This window comes from Thalia democratica, chromosome 2, assembly GCF_965202585.1.
Source record: "Thalia democratica chromosome 2, ktThaDemo2.hap1.1, whole genome shotgun sequence".
In the NCBI taxonomy this organism is placed as follows: Eukaryota; Metazoa; Chordata; class Thaliacea; order Salpida; family Salpidae; genus Thalia; species Thalia democratica.
This window is the reverse complement of record NC_139166.1, coordinates 52,525,039-52,542,706: the sequence shown is the minus strand read 5'-3', so window position 1 is coordinate 52,542,706 and position 17,668 is coordinate 52,525,039. Positions and strand designations below refer to the sequence as shown.

The following is a 17,668-nucleotide window of genomic DNA, read 5'->3' as shown; positions in this document are numbered from 1 at the left end:
AGCGAATAAAACATTGGTGTTGCAATTTAATACTCTATGTTTGAAAGCTAACTTGATTTTATTTGTTTTTTTTTTTTAATTTGAAGCTGTTAAAAATATCTAAATATAAGTTTTTACTTTTTGGTAATAATTAGTATAAAACAAACATCAACAACATTTCAGTTCTGTATATCTTTATAAAAAATAAACGAAGTTATAAATTTCACCATGCTTTAAATACATTATAAAATGTTAAAAACACAAAAGTTATTTCCTATGTTATGCTTTTTCATTCTAATGTTTCTCTTATATTTTTACAACTTTTCACAGGCTTTTATTAAAACTAAAAAGAATTTAGAACGATTTTTGCCAATAAGAGCGATGAATATGTTTTACAGTTGAGGTCTAAACTGTACTTTGGTATAACTTTTTATTTTAACATGTGTTAGCCTATCAGTTCTATACTTGATTATTTTACGAAATAAACTTTTAAACACAATCACGAATCGGAACAATTGAAACCTTCTCAACAACTCCATTTTAATCTGTCCTCACAGTTCAAGCTAGTTTGTTGTTGCACTCTATTCACTTTGACTTGCTCCTCCAACTGAATGCCAGCCTCGATAAGGATCTGGTCAGGTTTGAAGTTCGGGTGTTTGATGGATCTACTGCTTGCTTGAGTCCAGGATAATAACTGCTTCAAAATATTATTTTTTTTTTTTTTTTGGAATTGAATAGTTTTTCAAAACAACTTCAAGTAATTTTAAATTAGTATATTCTTAAGTTTGCTATTTATAATTCAAGTTAGTTGCTAAACTTTTTATGAAAATTGAACTTTTTCAAAAAATCATATTCAATAAAAACAACCAAAGAAAAAGATTTATGAATATTATGAAGCGTTTTTTATAATTAAGTCATAATGTCTTTATATACTATTTTTATACCCGACTTAAATTTTCCTTGCAGTTTTAGGCTTGTATGTTAAAGAACAACAACCATATTTTGAAGAACTGAGGTATTTAATATTAAAGTAATATCAAAGTACTATAAAGATTAAAAACTTAAATTCTAGCTTTAACTAAGGAGAAAAAAGACAAAGTACTCTTTTGAATTAACAATGAGTAAAAAGTTAATGGTTTAAAAAACAAACTGTTTGCTAATCTTTGTTATTAAAAGTAAATATAATCTTAAAAAATTTATTTTTCTACATAATTAATTTATCTTTTGTATTGATTAATGTTAGAAATATTCAACAATTATTCTCCCAAACCCTTGAATTTATCGATAAAGCAGTTCAAACAAATTTATTTTCTTCAGCAATCGATACGGCAATCAAGAGAAAATCAATTATTTCGAAAAAAGCTTTAAACTTTTTAACTCTCAGCTAACAAGCGCTGGCAATTCAAAGCGTTTAAACTATGCTAATGACTTGTTTATGTGCTAGCTGCAACGTGTCAATATGTGGCGTTTTTTGGGCTTCGACCAAGCCGAAGGTGTTCACTGAGAACCGCGATGTGACAGAGTCAATATTAATCGAATTTTTTTTTCACTTTGCTTTTTAACTTGAACTAAACTTGAATTTTGGGCCGCAAACGAGTTTGTTTTCCCGACAACAAACTCTTATGTTAATTTGTTTTGTAAGGTGTACTTTGTTAAACAAAGACAATGTTTGTGTAATTGTACTTTTGTCTATAAAATGTCCAGGTTAATAATATTTATGTTTAGATTGACTCGTTCCACTTGGTATTGAAAGTTTAGTATTAGCATAAGTATTTAAATTAGTAATTAGAAATTATAGCAGATTCAAAATTTTTGAAAATCAAAAGAAGTATAAATATTTTTTTCGATAAGTGTGTTCTTCTGATACGAAATATTCCCTTAACACATAACAAACTTTATATAATATTGAAATTTATTTTCACGCAAAAACTATTTTATTCAAATAATATTTCTTATATAAAAATATGAAATATATATCTTTAGACAAACGATTACATGACTTAAAAAAGTAATTGATTGACAAAAAGTGTTTATGTTAATATATATTAAAAAAACCACTTATTTTTAGATTTATTATATGTGTTTAACAATAGCTTTTTTATTATACAACTCGAAAAAAATTCATGTGCTTAATTAAAAAACATAAAAAGTAATTGATTGATCAAAAAATGTGATTTTATGGAAAAAACTTACAATAAAAATATTGAAATTAGAAACTTGTTTTCATATACTGATAAATTGTGTTTACTTTAAGAAACTAACAAGATGTATTTGGTTGATCAAAAACGTTTACGTTATATAAAAAAGATAAATGTTTCTTTTTAGTTTTTAATTTAATTTTATATTCTAAATATAAAACAGTTTGTTTAAATTTTTAAAGTTAAGTTAGTTATTTTCTAAATAAATTTTTTATTTCTAAAAGACTATAAATTGTATTTTACTTTGAAATTACTTAATCTGTGGAGCCGATTATAAAGTACATACGAAGAAAATTTAATTGATTTTGTAGTCTGGTATTACACACTGTTTGCTTCATGTTGCGCTTTTAATTAAAAATAAATCGAGAATCGTAAAAACATGTTTTTATTATTAATTACGGTGAACAAATGAAAGTAAGTCGTGTACTATGATAGTTGCTATAGTTCAAATAATTTTACTTTTGTTCAAATTTGCAATGAACTTTACGTAAGAAAAAAAATAGCATGCATTGTTGCAGAGTTTTAAATTTTAAACAGTAAATATTATATAAAATACAAGTCTTGCTTCGAGTTTTTTTAAATTGAAGAATGTTACTATTTTTTTACGTTTTGTTTGCGTTTTAATATATACTATGCAATGCTATATGATTAGTACATTTATTAAAAAAATTATTAGTTCCAGAAAACATTTCTTTTATCTATTTAGCTAGACAACATCAACAGTTAACTAAGTCTAGAAACAAAATTTTCAAACATTTAAAATTTAACTTAAACTAAGTTTAGAACTACTTTGGTCACTACTTTTAGGCGTAAATAATCAATAAAAATAATTTCTGCATTACAATTATCATTTCGCAGTTTAGAGTTAAAAACTAGTAGCATAAACAAACAAAACCAGAAACTAATTAAAAATAATTTCATACCTCTTACCCATGGTTTCCTGCTGAGTGACATTCTTCTTCTTCCACGGGACCTCGTCGTCTTCTCTCAGGTGCCAAATCGAATCTTCCCCCGTTCCACCTGGCTTCTCAGTGACGTTACAACGAGAATTGAGCGACAAACTCTTCTTCGGCGCCGGCTTGCTCCTCGACCCCAGCCGCCACCACCTCGACTTCTTCTCCTCGCTCTTTTCCTCCGACTTCACCTCGGCGTTGTGGATCCGCAGCAGAAAGTCGGCGCTGACCCGCAGCTTTTCGGTGTTGGGCCTGGCAGCCATGCTTTTGGTCGAAACCGGCGTGTGGGGCACCGAAAGCGCGCTGCAGATCGAGTTGTGGTCGGAGGTGAATTTGGCGGGAAACTTTCGCGGGGTTATCTTCAGCTCGAGCGTCGGCCTCTCCGAGTTCTTCACGATTTCGAGTCTTGTTCCCGTCGAGTCGACCTTCGAGGTTGAAACGACGAAGGAGGAGCTCGAAGACATGTTCTTCGCGGACTTGAGCCTCTTGTTCAACGCCGGCGAGGATGAGAAAATTTCGCTTCCAAAGTTTCTCACTCTCTGAAAATTCCCCATTTCAGAGAGCGTTGGCTGCGGGGTAAAAGTTGGTTTCCCTTGCTCGAACCGTGTGTCCAGGTAGCTTATTTCCAAGCTGTTCGAGTCGTAAAGGCGAAAAGGTGCAGTCGATTTGTCAACTGGAGAAATTCCTTGTGGCTTTTGGTGGTTTTTCGTCGACTTAAAAAAGCTGCTAGGAGAAAACGAGGACCGAAATTGACCGGAAGGTTTAGCTATTTCGCTTGAGTTTAGTTTAATTGGCGTTTGACCTGAAATATCAGTGATAAAAATGTTTTTGTTAATCAGATACTGTTTATACTATTGTGCTTTTGTTTTAAAAAATGTTCAAACTATTTAAAAATACTTGTAGTTTGTTCTCTGAAAACTACTTATATAACTTCAATTTAGTAATCATGTACAAATTTACTGAATTAAAATTAATAATATTAATAATATGTTTACTTTAGAAAAAAACTTACTCATTGTTTTTGGAATGGCATGCTTTGGAGACGCCTTTTTTCGAGGTAACGTATAAGAACATTCCAATTCCGGCATTTTTTGCAAAATCATGTCTTCTTCTGAAGTCGAAGCGGATGCTACCAACATTTCATCCCTGTTGTTCGGTGTCTCAGGGTATAACGACCATTTTGTGTTCATTTCTTGTTTGATACGATTATCAAACTGATTTAAATAAGACTCCGAAAAAATGTTGTCAATAGATTTCGAATACCTGTTTTTATTAGGACTGTTGTAGTTGGCTCCGTAACTAGTATAACAGGGAGACCTCTTGTAGTTTTTGGAAACCTGTACGACTTGGTTTTTAAATTGACAACTAAAGCTTGTTTTGTGACCGACAACTGGAGAGCTTTGATCTAAAACATTTAGCGTATCTTTTCGAAACACGAGGTCTTTAGGACTTTCCGAATTTTTAGACTCAGGGTCCTCAAACGTGATACGGTAAAAGTCGTTGACATCGTTTGAAATTAAGTTCGCACTGAACTCTTTTTCATCACTGTCCAGTTTTTCGTATATATTTTCCGAGCTCGCTTCCACTTTTAAGCTGTCAAAGGACAACAAGTCTTCTGAAGTTTCTTTTTTCGGATCCACGTCATTGCTGACGCACGAATCGCAACCGTCGGGTGCCTGCCTGCTCATGAAATTTACTACGTTCGGGTCTGTAACGATCGGAGAGTAAGGAGAAAACGCTCCTTGACCGATCGTTATTGGGCTCTCGGTTTTTAACTGTTTAACGTCGTGCAAATAATCATTGGTCTTTTCTTCTTCTTCAATTATACTCATTGGTCGCCTGTGGTTTTTCCCACCACTGCTGTTAACCGAACGGCTATTTAAGCTGTCCTCGTCATTTAAACAAAGGTCTGCCGGTCTCAAGCTTGTGTAAATAGGAGATATTGCCGTCCTACCTTTGTTTACCTGGTAGTTTTGGGGTGAAAGAAATTGTCTATTTATTACTTGATGACCATCAGGACTAACTGAGTTTTTCAACAAACTGCTATCTGATTGACCACAAATTTTATCTTCTTCTTTGAATAGAACGGCTGGGCCACTTCTATTGTATACGTTGTTATCGGTTGCTTTTGAACTTTGAAAAGTTGAACCGAGGCTGGTTGATCGCTGCATCGGAACAAGCCCGCTGCTTTCCAAGTTGTAAACCGGACGAACTCTGATCTGGCCGTTCATCACGCCAGGGTTCCGGTGCATTTCTGTGACGTCAAGTTGCTTTGTCGTGCTGATGTTTTTTGAAACATTTGACAGGAACTTTTTCGTGTTTTCCGTCGTCGGCAGCCTGCAAGCCCGGCTTTTAACTTTTCCGAACGGGGACCTCGGCAAGGGTCGTTCTCTTTCCAAACGGTTCGGGCTGGCCGGTAACCCGCAGAACTCCGGGTCGCTGGTTATCGAAGTCGACCGGCTGCTGCAAGGGGATTCTCCCTTTCTTAGAACTACGGTGTCGCAGGAAAATTCGCTTCCAGAAGTGAAGTACTTGCTTGAGCTACGATGATAATTTGAAACTAAGAATATTAACTTTATTCATATCATTAAAAAAACAAAGTAAATACAGTAACCTCTCGCTTATTTACGCACATTGTGTCCACAGAAAAAGAGCGTAAAGATATGAGAGATCGTAAAGATACGAGAGGTACCAAATATAGTTACTATAATGGCTGTTTTTTGATATTGCTTCTAGTTAAAGGCAGACTGGGGACTTTGCCACTTTTAACAATTTGTTTACTTTATTTTTAAAAATGAAAACAAAAGATAAAACTATACATCTATTAAAAAAAATAGATTTTAATTTATATAAAATAACAATACTTGTAGATAAATTTTAATAATTTTGATAACAAGTAGATTTTATCTTAATTTTTATTTATATGTGACTTATTTGATACTTAACATTTATATTCTATTGTACTTAGCAAATTCAATTTATAATTAAGCATTTGTTTACAATTAAGAAATGGTGTGATGTCCGTAAAAAATCTGTTTCTATAGTCTTCTACAAAAATATGCATTTGGTGCTGTGATGGATTTCTTCTTTTGAACAAAAATATATAAAATATAAGAAAAATTTTTAATAAAAATTGTTTATGTTACTACAACTTTTTTTAATTTGACGTTTGCCCACATTAGGATAAACTTTAATTTAATCTCCTATTGTTAACAAAATTTCTGATATACTGAGGAAAAACTAAATGTTCATCAACTAGTCAAGGAACATAAGTTAACAAAGTCTAAAGATATAGAGAGGTGAGTTAGCATTTAAAAACATATTTTAAATTAAAAATATACAATAAACTTAATTTGAGCAGTATTTAAAAAAAATTAAACTTTTTATTTTAAGAATACTAAAATGCGTAACTAAACGAGAGTGCGTAACGTCACGAGTGCGTAAAGATGTGAGAGGTTACTGTAAAGGAGTAAAGTAAGCCTACACTTTAAAGAACCTTTATTTCTTTAAAGAGAGCAAAAGAGATTAAAAGTATATTATTTAAAATTCTTATACAACTGGGAAAATTTGTTTAATAGTTTATTTTTAAAAATAAAACAAGTAAAAGATTCAGATTTTTAGAAAATATGCAAAGAAGTTTTAATAAAAAACTTAATTTATTTTACACTTGGATAAATATTAAAACATTCTTTTTTTAATTTTTATAAAAAAATTAAAAAAAGTTGTCTATCTTTTTCAAAGCAATAACTAAATTAGTTTAAAAACATTGGTTTTATTTAAAAAACTATATAAAATAAAAATAGTTTTTTTTAAACTTTTAAATATAAACATTGTTTCACTAGTGTAGTTTTAAAAGTTAACATAGTAGAAGCTTAAAACTTAAACTTTTCTCAAATATTCTAAAAACTCTAGTAAATTATTTATTCGAATCATTTTAAACTCATTTTCAATTTTGTAATCAACAAAACTAACGAAAGAAAAACAAAAACTACTCTTGTATTAATAGTTTAGAGAAAAAGTTATTGTATAAGTTTTGTTTACTGAGCCAACTTGAAATATTGTTTGAAAGTTACAAACTTAAAATTTAAAATGCATTAAATAGTATCAAAAAGTTTTTACACGTTATAAAAAAAATTACCGATTAAAACTAAATTTAATAACTTCTACTGAAAGCTTCTTCATAATTATTGTATAAAAAATAAATCATCAAATAAAAACCTCATTACCTGCAGCTTTCAGAATCAGCTTTGATTGCGCTCCTTTTTAGTACTTGATGGCGAAAAGCGCCGTTGCTTCCCTGTTAAATGCAAATTTCTATTTACCAAAACAAAACTTTTAAATAATAGAACATTATAAACTTTGAAAGTAACGAAAGAACACAAACCTACCTAGCTTTAACTTTTAAAGTTTAACTTCGCAGAGCTAAAACCAAAAAACTCTATACACTAATCGATGCTTCTACCAAAACGAAGGTGAGAAAAAAGGTGAAAGTGAAAATTTGTAACGTCGCAATAGAAAGCCAGAATATTTTCAACGTCAAATTCCAGCGCACCAATAAAAAATGCACATATAAACGGGAACACCCTAAGTTGAGAGTGTTGTGAACACATGGTTCTCAAGAAGGCATGAATTATTTACGCGCTGCTTAAAACCGTAAACTTCGTTTCATAGACTGAAAATTGGAGAAATTCGAACTCCGCTAGGCGATGATGCTTAAATTGAATTTGATTAAATTACAAAAATTTGATGTCTTGTAAACGTCGTAGTAAAAGTGTTGTTTTGTCTAAATTTTTATTTAAACCTGATTGCAAGCTTTTAACCAATTGTTATAAAAATAAATTTGATCGCAAAGTTAACAAAAATATATAAGTTGACAAAAATTTCATTCTTAAATTAAAGTTATATATATTAGTCAGAAACTAAAAAAAAACTCGTTTTTATCATACAAACAAAATGGAATTTTATGTTTATCTAAAAAAACAAACAGAAAATGTTATTGAAAACTTTTTTGTTAATGAGAACTCATTTATTTCAACTTTTGTCGTTGTTTACTATTTAGTCTGAGTCTACTCTCTGTCGCAAAATAAGATTCATAACCTTAAATAATACATGAAAACCACTTTACTCGATAAACTTATAAAGGTTTATTGAATTAGTACAAACTAAAACAGTTTTACACTGTTTTGTTTAAGTATTTAAACCTAAGACTTGAAAGAATAAAAGATATCTTTATTTAACTTGGTTTACTACTTTTTTTTTAAACTTTAAAACACGTTGTTACAAATTCATCATAATGTTAGTATCTATAATATTAAAAATAAAAACAGCAAAGAATATACAATTAATGAAATTTCGTTTCATCCATTTGTACAATAAACACAATTACCAACTTTATTTTTCTTGCGTAGTACCCGGTGAATACGTGACGCCATTTGTACGGTGGAGATGGTGTCTTGGTAGCAGGAAGGGTGACTTGACACATGTGCCAATATTGATATGCGACAGTTCAAATTACCTAACAGGTTTCTCAGCACACGCGTCAATTTGCTTTCCCTGAACATTTTTTAAGGAACTTTGTAATATGTTTTAAGACTTTTAAGTTTAATGTCTATATAAAACTTATGATTTAAACTGTTTTGGTAGAGATAAAAGTAAATTGTATTTAGGTTTATGTCAGTGAATTGAATATTAAACTGATAAAAAAATACTTAAACAAAGTTTACTAAAAGTCGTTTTTACACAAGGTTTTTGTAAAAAGCACTTATAATCCAATTTAAGCACTTTTAACTAGTCTTACTTTATGTAAAAAAGTTATATTATTGGAAAGTTTCTAACAGAAATAAATTGTTTTTATTACACAATATAAATTCTTAAGCAACTTTACAAAGTTTTTCTGAAAGTTGTTTTTCAAAACTTTCAAAAAATTCTCTAAATCTTTTCTACCCATCTAGCAATTCATTTATCAAGGCTTCGTAGCAAACATACTTCATCTCACCTGAAAGGGACATGGTTCGAATTGTTCACTATAGCCATGATCACGTGACCTAGCGAGGAGTAAGACAGGGCGAGAGATTTCGGCGTTTTTATCAAATTCCTCTCGCAACTGCCAAGGTCAACGAAGTGCAGTCGGCTCCGGTGGCATTGCATCGAGTCTGGTTGATTGTGAAGTTAATTAAAGTTTTTCAATCAGGCACGTCAAAGCTTTTGAACTTTCTTTTTGTTTTCTCGGAAAGTGTAGATAAAATATTTGCTTTTAATTAAAAGAAACTTTATAATAAATTTTAAGAAAGACATTGTTTTCAAATACTCAACAAAAAGTTAATATATATTGATTTATGTTTTGTAATTTTAGATTTAACAACTGTTTATAAATTTGTTAAAAGTTACACATAGAAACTGTGAAACTTATTTATATGAATAAACTGTAAAATCAATATTGATTATTTTATTAATACTTTTATCAAATTTTTTTGAATTAAAACACTGTTTAAAAAACGCCTTTTAGACAACTAACTGTTTAAATTTAAGTACAGTTATTAAACTATAGTAAGTCAAACTTCTAATGTTTTAATTCACAAAAGTAGTTTTGAAGTTCTTAGGATTTGATTATTTATTATAAAAAGTATTAAAATAAACATTCTGAAGCTTTAAAAAAAAAAAAACAATTTACTTAAGCCGCTTCCTTTGCTTTTTTCTAAACTCTTTGCGGTTAAAGAAGAAAGTCAAATAAAATAAGTTTAAACTATTTCGCATTAAAAAAAACAGCTAAAAAATCAAATAATTAAAATATTTAAGTTAACTTTATTATCGCCTATATTTAATGCGCACAATTTAAAGTCGGAAAGTCATTAAAAATTTATAACAAATAACAATAGTGGAGAAACATTTTTGACAAAAAATAGTCAGATGAAATTAGTTTTTCAGTTTAAGTTATAACACTTAACCTTGCTAGACACAATGAACTTTAATTTTGTTGATGATAAGTTTCCTTACGTTTAAGGGGCTTAAAAATGCTGCTTAATTTTAAGTTTTTTGGAGCATAAATTATATAAACCCGTTGTACTTTTTAACTAGTAATTTTTAAATATATATATTTTTAAACTATATGAAAACCACTAAAAAGCTGTTACTTAACAGTTAAAATACAAACAAACGTTCAAACTTTAAAATCAAATTATTTACGTTTTAAAAGGACACTTAAACAATAACTTTTAGCTTTCTAACCTGTCGACGGTCCCTGATAGATGTTTACAGTGTACACGAAGTGCGAATGCTTTTTCAGCTCCGGCGAGCTTCGAGCGCCGCAGCTTCTGTTGGCAACGGCAGCATCTAGCAGGTGGCATGCTTCAACTGCGTCCATTGCGAAAACCTCGCTCACGTTTGATAGCTAGCGTAAAAATTCAGCGTTTAAAATGATTACTAATTCTTTTTATATTTTGATTTTTTTTTTGTTTTATTAGTATAGTCATGTTTGTGAATTGAGTTAAAAACATGTACTAAAAAAAATTTAGTCAAGCCAAAACTGGAATTTAGTAATAAGGGAGGTGTAACTACCATGCGCATTTACAGAAGCACGACTACTATGACATCATAAATAATAAATAAGCGTAAAGCATGAGTATATCTGTTTAGTCATATAAGTGTGAAAATAATGTTAAGCTTTACTTTTATTAAACTATAACATACATACGGTTAGTGAGCGTTTCTTTTAAATTATTTATCTACTAAAGATACAAAAAATTATACTTAAAAAAAACAAAAAAGGTTTTATTTTAAACTCATTATTATTGTTTGAAGTTTTTTCAAGAACATCGTCAGCAATCAAGTGAAATAATAACTGTAGGAACAGGAATTTTCTTCAGTAAAAATATAAAATATAGTACGACGTAACTATGAAAATTAATTTCAAGTGTGTTTAATTTAAGAATAAAGCTTTTGGTTAGAACGTTTTTTACATCTAAAAACCTAAAAATCAAGCACAGCTATACAAAAAATATTAAGAATAATATGTTTACCACAAAAAATTTGGCAAAATTTTATTTAAGACACTTTCACTAGTTTTAGACAAATTTTCGAATACGCTGTTAAATACTTTGTTCAATTTGTAGAAGAAATAAAATTAATCTGTGTTTCCAAAGCCAAAAGCAGTCATATGGTTATATACGACATTAAAAGCTTGTTTACTAATATTCCATTTGTGGGGCTTAAAGCGGTTAAAATATAATTAATTAAAGAAAAATTATAAAACTACTATTAATGATTTTAAATTTTTTTGGTTTTAAATTTCTAGATATCTTAATACGTTAAAGTCAAAACTTTGCGACTTTAGTTTTGTTAACTTTTTTGTCTTTATTTTCATTTTTTAAATTTTAATGAAAACCAACAAAAAGCTCTATTTTTTCTGATATTTTTAAAAGTTTTAATTGCATATTTTAAAGCGTCTTAGGATTATAAATCAAAGTTTTACAACTTGAATTTTGTTTAACCACTTGTGTTTATTTTCTTTTTTTTTAAACTATATACAAGTAAATCTTTACTATTCCTAATGATTTTCAAAGTTTTAAAGTTATACTTTGCAAAAAATCATCTCAATACGTCAAAGTTATAGTTTGAAAAATAATTTTTCTTTAGTAATGGTCTTTAGATATAAAAAACGGTATTCTAACCAAAAGCTTCATTTTTAGATTAAACACAGTTAAATTTAATTTTTATAGTACGTCATTAAATGTTTTATAACTAGTGCATGAAATTTTCAGTTCATACAGTTATTGTTTTACTTGCTAACTGCAGCGGTTTTGAAAGTACTTCAAGCAATAATGATGAGTTTAAAATACAAGTTTTGTTCTTTTATTTGAAGTATAATTGTTTGTAGATTAAGTAAATCATAAAGACAAAGTATTCGTTGTAATACTTGTTGATTTGAGAAACTTAAATAAAATATTACTATAACAGAAAGTGTTTATCAAAATAACTTACTACTTTAACAAAATGCTTTAATTTTAACGACTAATTTCAGAGTTTACTCTACTTTATTAAGAATTTAAAAGCTCATTTGGTATGAAGTATATTTGTAATCAATAAAAAAGAAAATCACACCATTTAAGCATTTTTTCATAACTGTTTTTATATGTTGAAAAAATAAATCTCAAAATAAACTTACTTTAGCACCATACAATGGGTCTTCCAACACAGTGATTTCGTTGTTTTCTTTTTCATTTTTTGTGCAATTGCCTAAAAATCAGCAACGTAAAATTAACTAAAGTTGTAAACCATTAAATAGTTATTAAAAACTTTAACTACCTCTTTGCTTGTAGGGGTACAGCAAGTCCTTCAACTTTTCAGACCTGCTGTAGATTTCAAGAGCAGATACGTTGATTGAAAATGAAACGGGCATGTGGGCTTCCTTCAGCTCGTCTATGCATTTGTACAGCCAACTGATCGTGGAAGGAATTATGCCGACGTTCACTCCTTCCCAATGCAACAACGATGTAGTTTTGCCTGTATAGAACTACAGTTAAAATACGCACTTTAAATTTCGAACACATTTCGAAGTTTAACTGTTTATACAAAATGTATTTAACTATACATACGAGCTTAAAAAGTTTTAGATGTAAGTTTATGAAGAAGTTAAAAATAAATACAAATTTTTGAAATGTTTATAATTAGTGTAAAAACAAACAGTTGACTTTTATTGAGTTAATTATGAATTAGATTACATATTGAGAATAACAGATACAAAAAAACAAAAAAAAAACTACAAATATATGCAAAAATATATTTTAAATTTTAGCAACATTGTAATGCTTTTATTATATATCATAAAGTTATAAAAATAATGAGAAAAATATTAATATTTGTTAAACTGTCATATAGACTAAAGAGCTACAAAATTTTTAATAAAAATGCTAATTTTTGAATTGAAAAATAGTAAAAAAATAATTATGAAGTGTTTTTAAAACTATATTACTATATTTAAAACAGTGTATTCTATTTTTATAAATGTTTTGTTTATTTCGATAGTTTAATAGTAAGATACATCTTTTTTTTTAGGTTAAACGCCATTGTTACAACTTATGATTCAAAAAGAACTTTTATTAAAAAAGAGAAAACTCCGATCTGCTTTTAGTTCTGTTAGGTCAATCAGTAAAAAACACGAATGTTTTTATTTATTTAATTTTTACCATTATAGAGATAACTGAAATATAGTTAGTTATACAAAATTCATAAAAAACGTATAAGAAGTTAAAACTACCTAAGAATGACTGTCCGTAGCAGAGTATGCAACCATCCGATCCAATTAATACCGACCTCAGTACATTACTTATGCTGGCTGAACTAACTTCGTTCTAAAATATTATTGTGTTTTTTGAGTGTTTAGATTAAAAAATAAAACTTCTAGTTAGTTTACCAATGTTTTTTAATTTTAACTACAATTTTGTTGAACTATGAAATTTTGTTTCATGAAGTACTTTTATACAAAGTTTAAAAAAAAAAAACTGATAAACTTAAATTCTCACCACAGAGCTTCCATCTGTGAATACAGCATCGAACGAATACTTTTTAGTGGCCAAATTTGAGTTGCTACTGGAAAGGCTCGGGTTGTTTATGCTAATGTACTTTGTGTTTGGCTTGTGCGAAATGAATTCCTTTTCATTCTGCCTGCTTCGTTGGTTTAACTCCGTTTCGCTGAGTCGTGACTTTCTTGATGTTATTTTCAGCATCATTTTAACCTGGAAAGATAAATGAAATGACATTAAAAAGTAGTTTCAATGCATTTTTGCGTAAAACTTCATGGGTTTATTGATTATGCGTGTGTTTTGGCCAGTTTTGAAATACCAAAGAAATTTTACTTATGCAATGGGTATATTGATAACTTTGTTTACGTAAATTGCTTAAATAACATTATTTTCACTGAAAGCGTAAATATGGCTGACCCCATTACAATTGAGTTTAAATTCACCATTGATTATTGAAGAATACACTTAAGTGTGTATTGTATTTAAATATTGAACTAGATAACTTTTAGTTTACCAACTTGTAGAATAATTGATTAAACCTAGAAACCTTAAGCAGCTAAATAAAATATTTTATTTAATTTTCAACAAAAATTGCATATTTCAAACTACTAGATACTTCAAATTTATTCAAAACACAAGCAAGCTGAATACCTTAAACGTAAACAATTTCAAAAAATATATTTAAATTCATGTCAAATGTTTATGTTGATAAACTACCGAAAAAGAAAAACAAAGACAAAATTTGTTGCAACAAGCACCGAGTCGCAAGTTAATAAGAATTTATGATGATTAACGAACGCAATCAATCGTTTTAAGTGTTCTTTAGCCCGAAAAGCTTTTTATATCAACTAGCTCAAATCAGTCTTGCAAAGTTTATTTTCGTTAAGCGCCAATTTCACAAAGTATCAAAGTAAACGACATGCCTATATTTAAAAGTTTTCAATCAAACTTATAGCTTCAACATAAAGTTTGCAAACTTAAAGTCTTTTATTTATGAAATTCATAACTTTTTCTAGCATCCAGCTAAAAAACAAAGTACGAAGCCGTACAATGCACATGGATCGATAACGGCGGCAAAAAAACTTGATGGATGCTAGGAAAAATTCGTGCAAAAGCAGGGAGAAAATTAAAGCATTGGAAAATTCATAAGCAGCTAAAGTTCAATGCGAGCGCCTATGCAACGCTTATAATTACAAAAAAGCTAAAGTTTCACGCACTGGAGCAAAGAGCATGAAAAAAAAAACTCTAATTCGGTAATCTTGCTGTAAAACTTTCAATTAAGGCTCGCAACAGCAGCAGTGTGCATAAAAAGGAATTCCGTTTAGTTTCACGTCAAACGCGATGGAAATTAGGCTTTTCCGAGGCAATTTATTGCCACTTGTAATTGTATGACAAACAAATTTGATTCAAGTATCGATTTTAAGTGTTTAGTTTGTAGGCAAGGCGCCGATTGCAAATAAATTTTAGATTTCGGTCACGAAAGATTTAATTATTATGCAACGATTGTTTCTTAAATTTCTAATTGAAATTTTCACTAGTTTGTTGCAGCAAAAACGAAAATAAATTTTAATTTACTTTAGTTCTACAAACATGATCAAGATTTTAAAAAAATGTTAGCTGTTAACATTAAACAAAAAAATAAAACTTAATTTATGTTTGTAATACGAAAAATAGTTTTTTAAACAGATTTACAAAAACGTTACCTTTCCAACTCCCAAATTTTCTTTTCTCTTCGGGTCTTGAAAATCCAGCAGGACGCTTTTCAGCAGCCCTGACGGCGCTTCGACCCCAAACTGGGCCATTTGGCCCCTGAAGTCGGTCACCATCCGCTTAACTTTGGCCCTTTTCTTTTTGGGGACGTTGGGAGAAACTCCCCTCTTCTTCCTGGGCAGCGTTTCATAACTTTTCAACTTTAGGGGGGAAGGGACCGCTCCGTGAACCAAGTTGTTTGGCATGCTGAGTACCTGGGTGGACACTTGAGTTGCACTTTATTCAGATTAGTTATAATTAACAAACACAGATTAGCTTAAGCTTATGGATGACAATCAATTTTTATTTGAGCTCGACAAGTGTTAATTATATTATGAAGGATTAAAATTTTGAAACTCTTTGTTGCGAGCACTTGTGAATGAAAAAGTAATTGTTTTTAGAGTCCATACTAGCTTATGCCAGTTTTTCAATACATACTGCAAAAGTCTAACTATATTTATAAGTTTGCATTGTGAAAGTTTAAAGTGTATAAAACTTATTTTTAACAATGCTTATTTTTAATAAGAAGTTGAGCCTAAAGATTTTAAAATCACGTTTTTTGCGATTTTATTTTTTCACTTTATTTGCTAACTACCAAAGTTCAAACACGCGGTCGCAGTAAAGTAGAATCACTTAATTCAGCGACAAATTGGCGCTGCACAAGTTCAAACAGGTCCGTTACAAATATCTTTTTTTTTTTTAAAACCGCAAGTCTTCCGGCTGCTCGGCTCGCAATCAAGAATTTATTTCGTCACAATTAACGCGCGGCTACGTCACGAAACAATGAAAAAAAAAACAGGCGGACCGTTCAGTCACTCTGCCACCGACTACAAACTGACATATTTTTCTTCTTTCGGCCAAAAAATTTTTGTTACGTCACTATACAGAGCTGTGCAAATAACTCCCCATAAAAATTTTACAACTGGAAGCACACAGAAGTCATCGGGTGCTGTCAGTGAAGTTTTAATTGATCAAATGTTGCGCTGCCACCTTCGCGCTAAAACTGTCATATAAAATCCCGCAAGTTTTAAGACTTGACAAAAAAAAACTGCGATCGATTGTTAAAAGACTAAGAAGTTTTGTATTGTAAAACTTAACTTTTTTTTATGAAAACAGTTCAAAAACTCATTTCAGAGACTTTTAAAATTTTTTTTTACTCATACTTTATTTAGTTTAAATCGATAAAGTTAACCCTACCTCAATAGTAAAAGCATTATTCTTTATGAAGTAATTTTTTGGACTTGTGCTTTTTACTACTGCAAAAGTTAGCTTAAAAAGAGAAAACTTTTAGTCAAAAATGCACAAAGTCAGGGTTAAAACGCGAAAGGTGACGGCCGGATTATCTCAACTTTTATCTCCGAGAACAATGTTACAACATTTTTCCTTTGGAAAATTGATAACACTGCATTTTTTTATTTCTAAGGTTAAAATGTTTAAGTGTTTTACTTGCTATCAAACATTTACATGTTTTTTAATTTTAAAGGTCAACATAATTTATTTTAGATTTTCATGAGATTTTTAAGGTGCAAAATAGTGTGCAATCTAACAATTAAAATGTTACTTAGCAAAACCTAAAAATAAATTTTTGGTTCTTTTTAAGCTGTACCACTATTTTGGACTATGGTAGAAATAAAAATAAACATTCTTAATTTCTAATACTAAACTAAGACTAACTTGAAGTTTTTATTTTTGTGTTTCGTCTTAGCAGCATCACTTTCGCATCAGTAAAATTTACAAAAGTTTCAACTGCTAACAAAAAGTACTGAGCATTTTTAAACAAAAGTTCTGTTTTTAAAGTAAGTGTAGGTTAATGTAAATTAAATAAGTTTTGCTTAACATCCGTATTTAAACAATTTTTCACTAAAAAGTTAGTTTGTAAATTTTTTTTTGAGAAGTATAAGTATACATTTTATAGATATAAAATAAATCTTATTCACACTTAAAATATTTGAAATTTTCTTTTTATAACTCTTAACGATTATTTAATTTCAATATAAGCATACGTAGTTTATATAAAAAAATTTTTTTAATGACACCTAAAATAAAAACAAGACTATTTGTGTTAAAAAAATTCAAACAATTTCGTTTATACGTGAAGAAAACTACTAGAATAATAATTGAAATCCAATACGTTGTTGATAAAACGAAAAAAAAAAGTTTATTTAATAAATAAAAAAAAACTTAAAAAAACAATAATAAAAAAGCAACCCACTAAGCTACTTTAAATACAACTGGTTTTGTATCACACCTACATCTACGTATTTATATGTGT

The 17,668-nt window shown here is 29.4% G+C and overlaps 1 protein-coding gene across 1 annotated transcript; it reads right to left on the bottom strand.

The window, feature by feature from the left end:
- Positions 1-208: 208 nt before the first annotated feature.
- LOC145828689 (uncharacterized) lies at positions 209-17,156 on the bottom strand. Its single transcript, XM_082936444.1, has 13 exons — positions 17,071-17,156; positions 15,351-15,611; positions 13,648-13,860; positions 13,383-13,476; positions 12,431-12,628; positions 12,291-12,361; positions 10,355-10,517; positions 9,126-9,282; positions 8,521-8,683; positions 7,357-7,427; positions 4,143-5,671; positions 3,101-3,932; positions 209-676 (listed from the first exon to the last, which is right to left on the bottom strand). Exons 2-13 carry the CDS (start codon positions 15,600-15,602, stop codon positions 565-567), a joined length of 3,855 nt encoding a protein of 1,284 aa, XP_082792570.1. The 5' UTR covers positions 15,603-15,611; positions 17,071-17,156; the 3' UTR covers positions 209-564.
- Positions 17,157-17,668: the final 512 nt, after the last annotated feature.

Bases quoted from the DNA above. Each gene is read 5' to 3' on its own strand.
- LOC145828689 (XM_082936444.1), bottom strand. From the start codon at position 15,602: ATGCCAAACAACTTGGTTCACGGAGCGGTCCCTTCCCCCCTAAAGTTG. The intron at 9,283-10,354 runs GTTAGAAAGCTA...ACAATCAACCAG, and splicing joins CTATCAGGGACCGTCGACAG to ACTCGATGCAATGCCACCGG. The intron at 677-3,100 runs GTATGAAATTAT...AATATTTTGAAG, and splicing joins CAGGAAACCATGGGTAAGAG to CAGTTATTATCCTGGACTCA.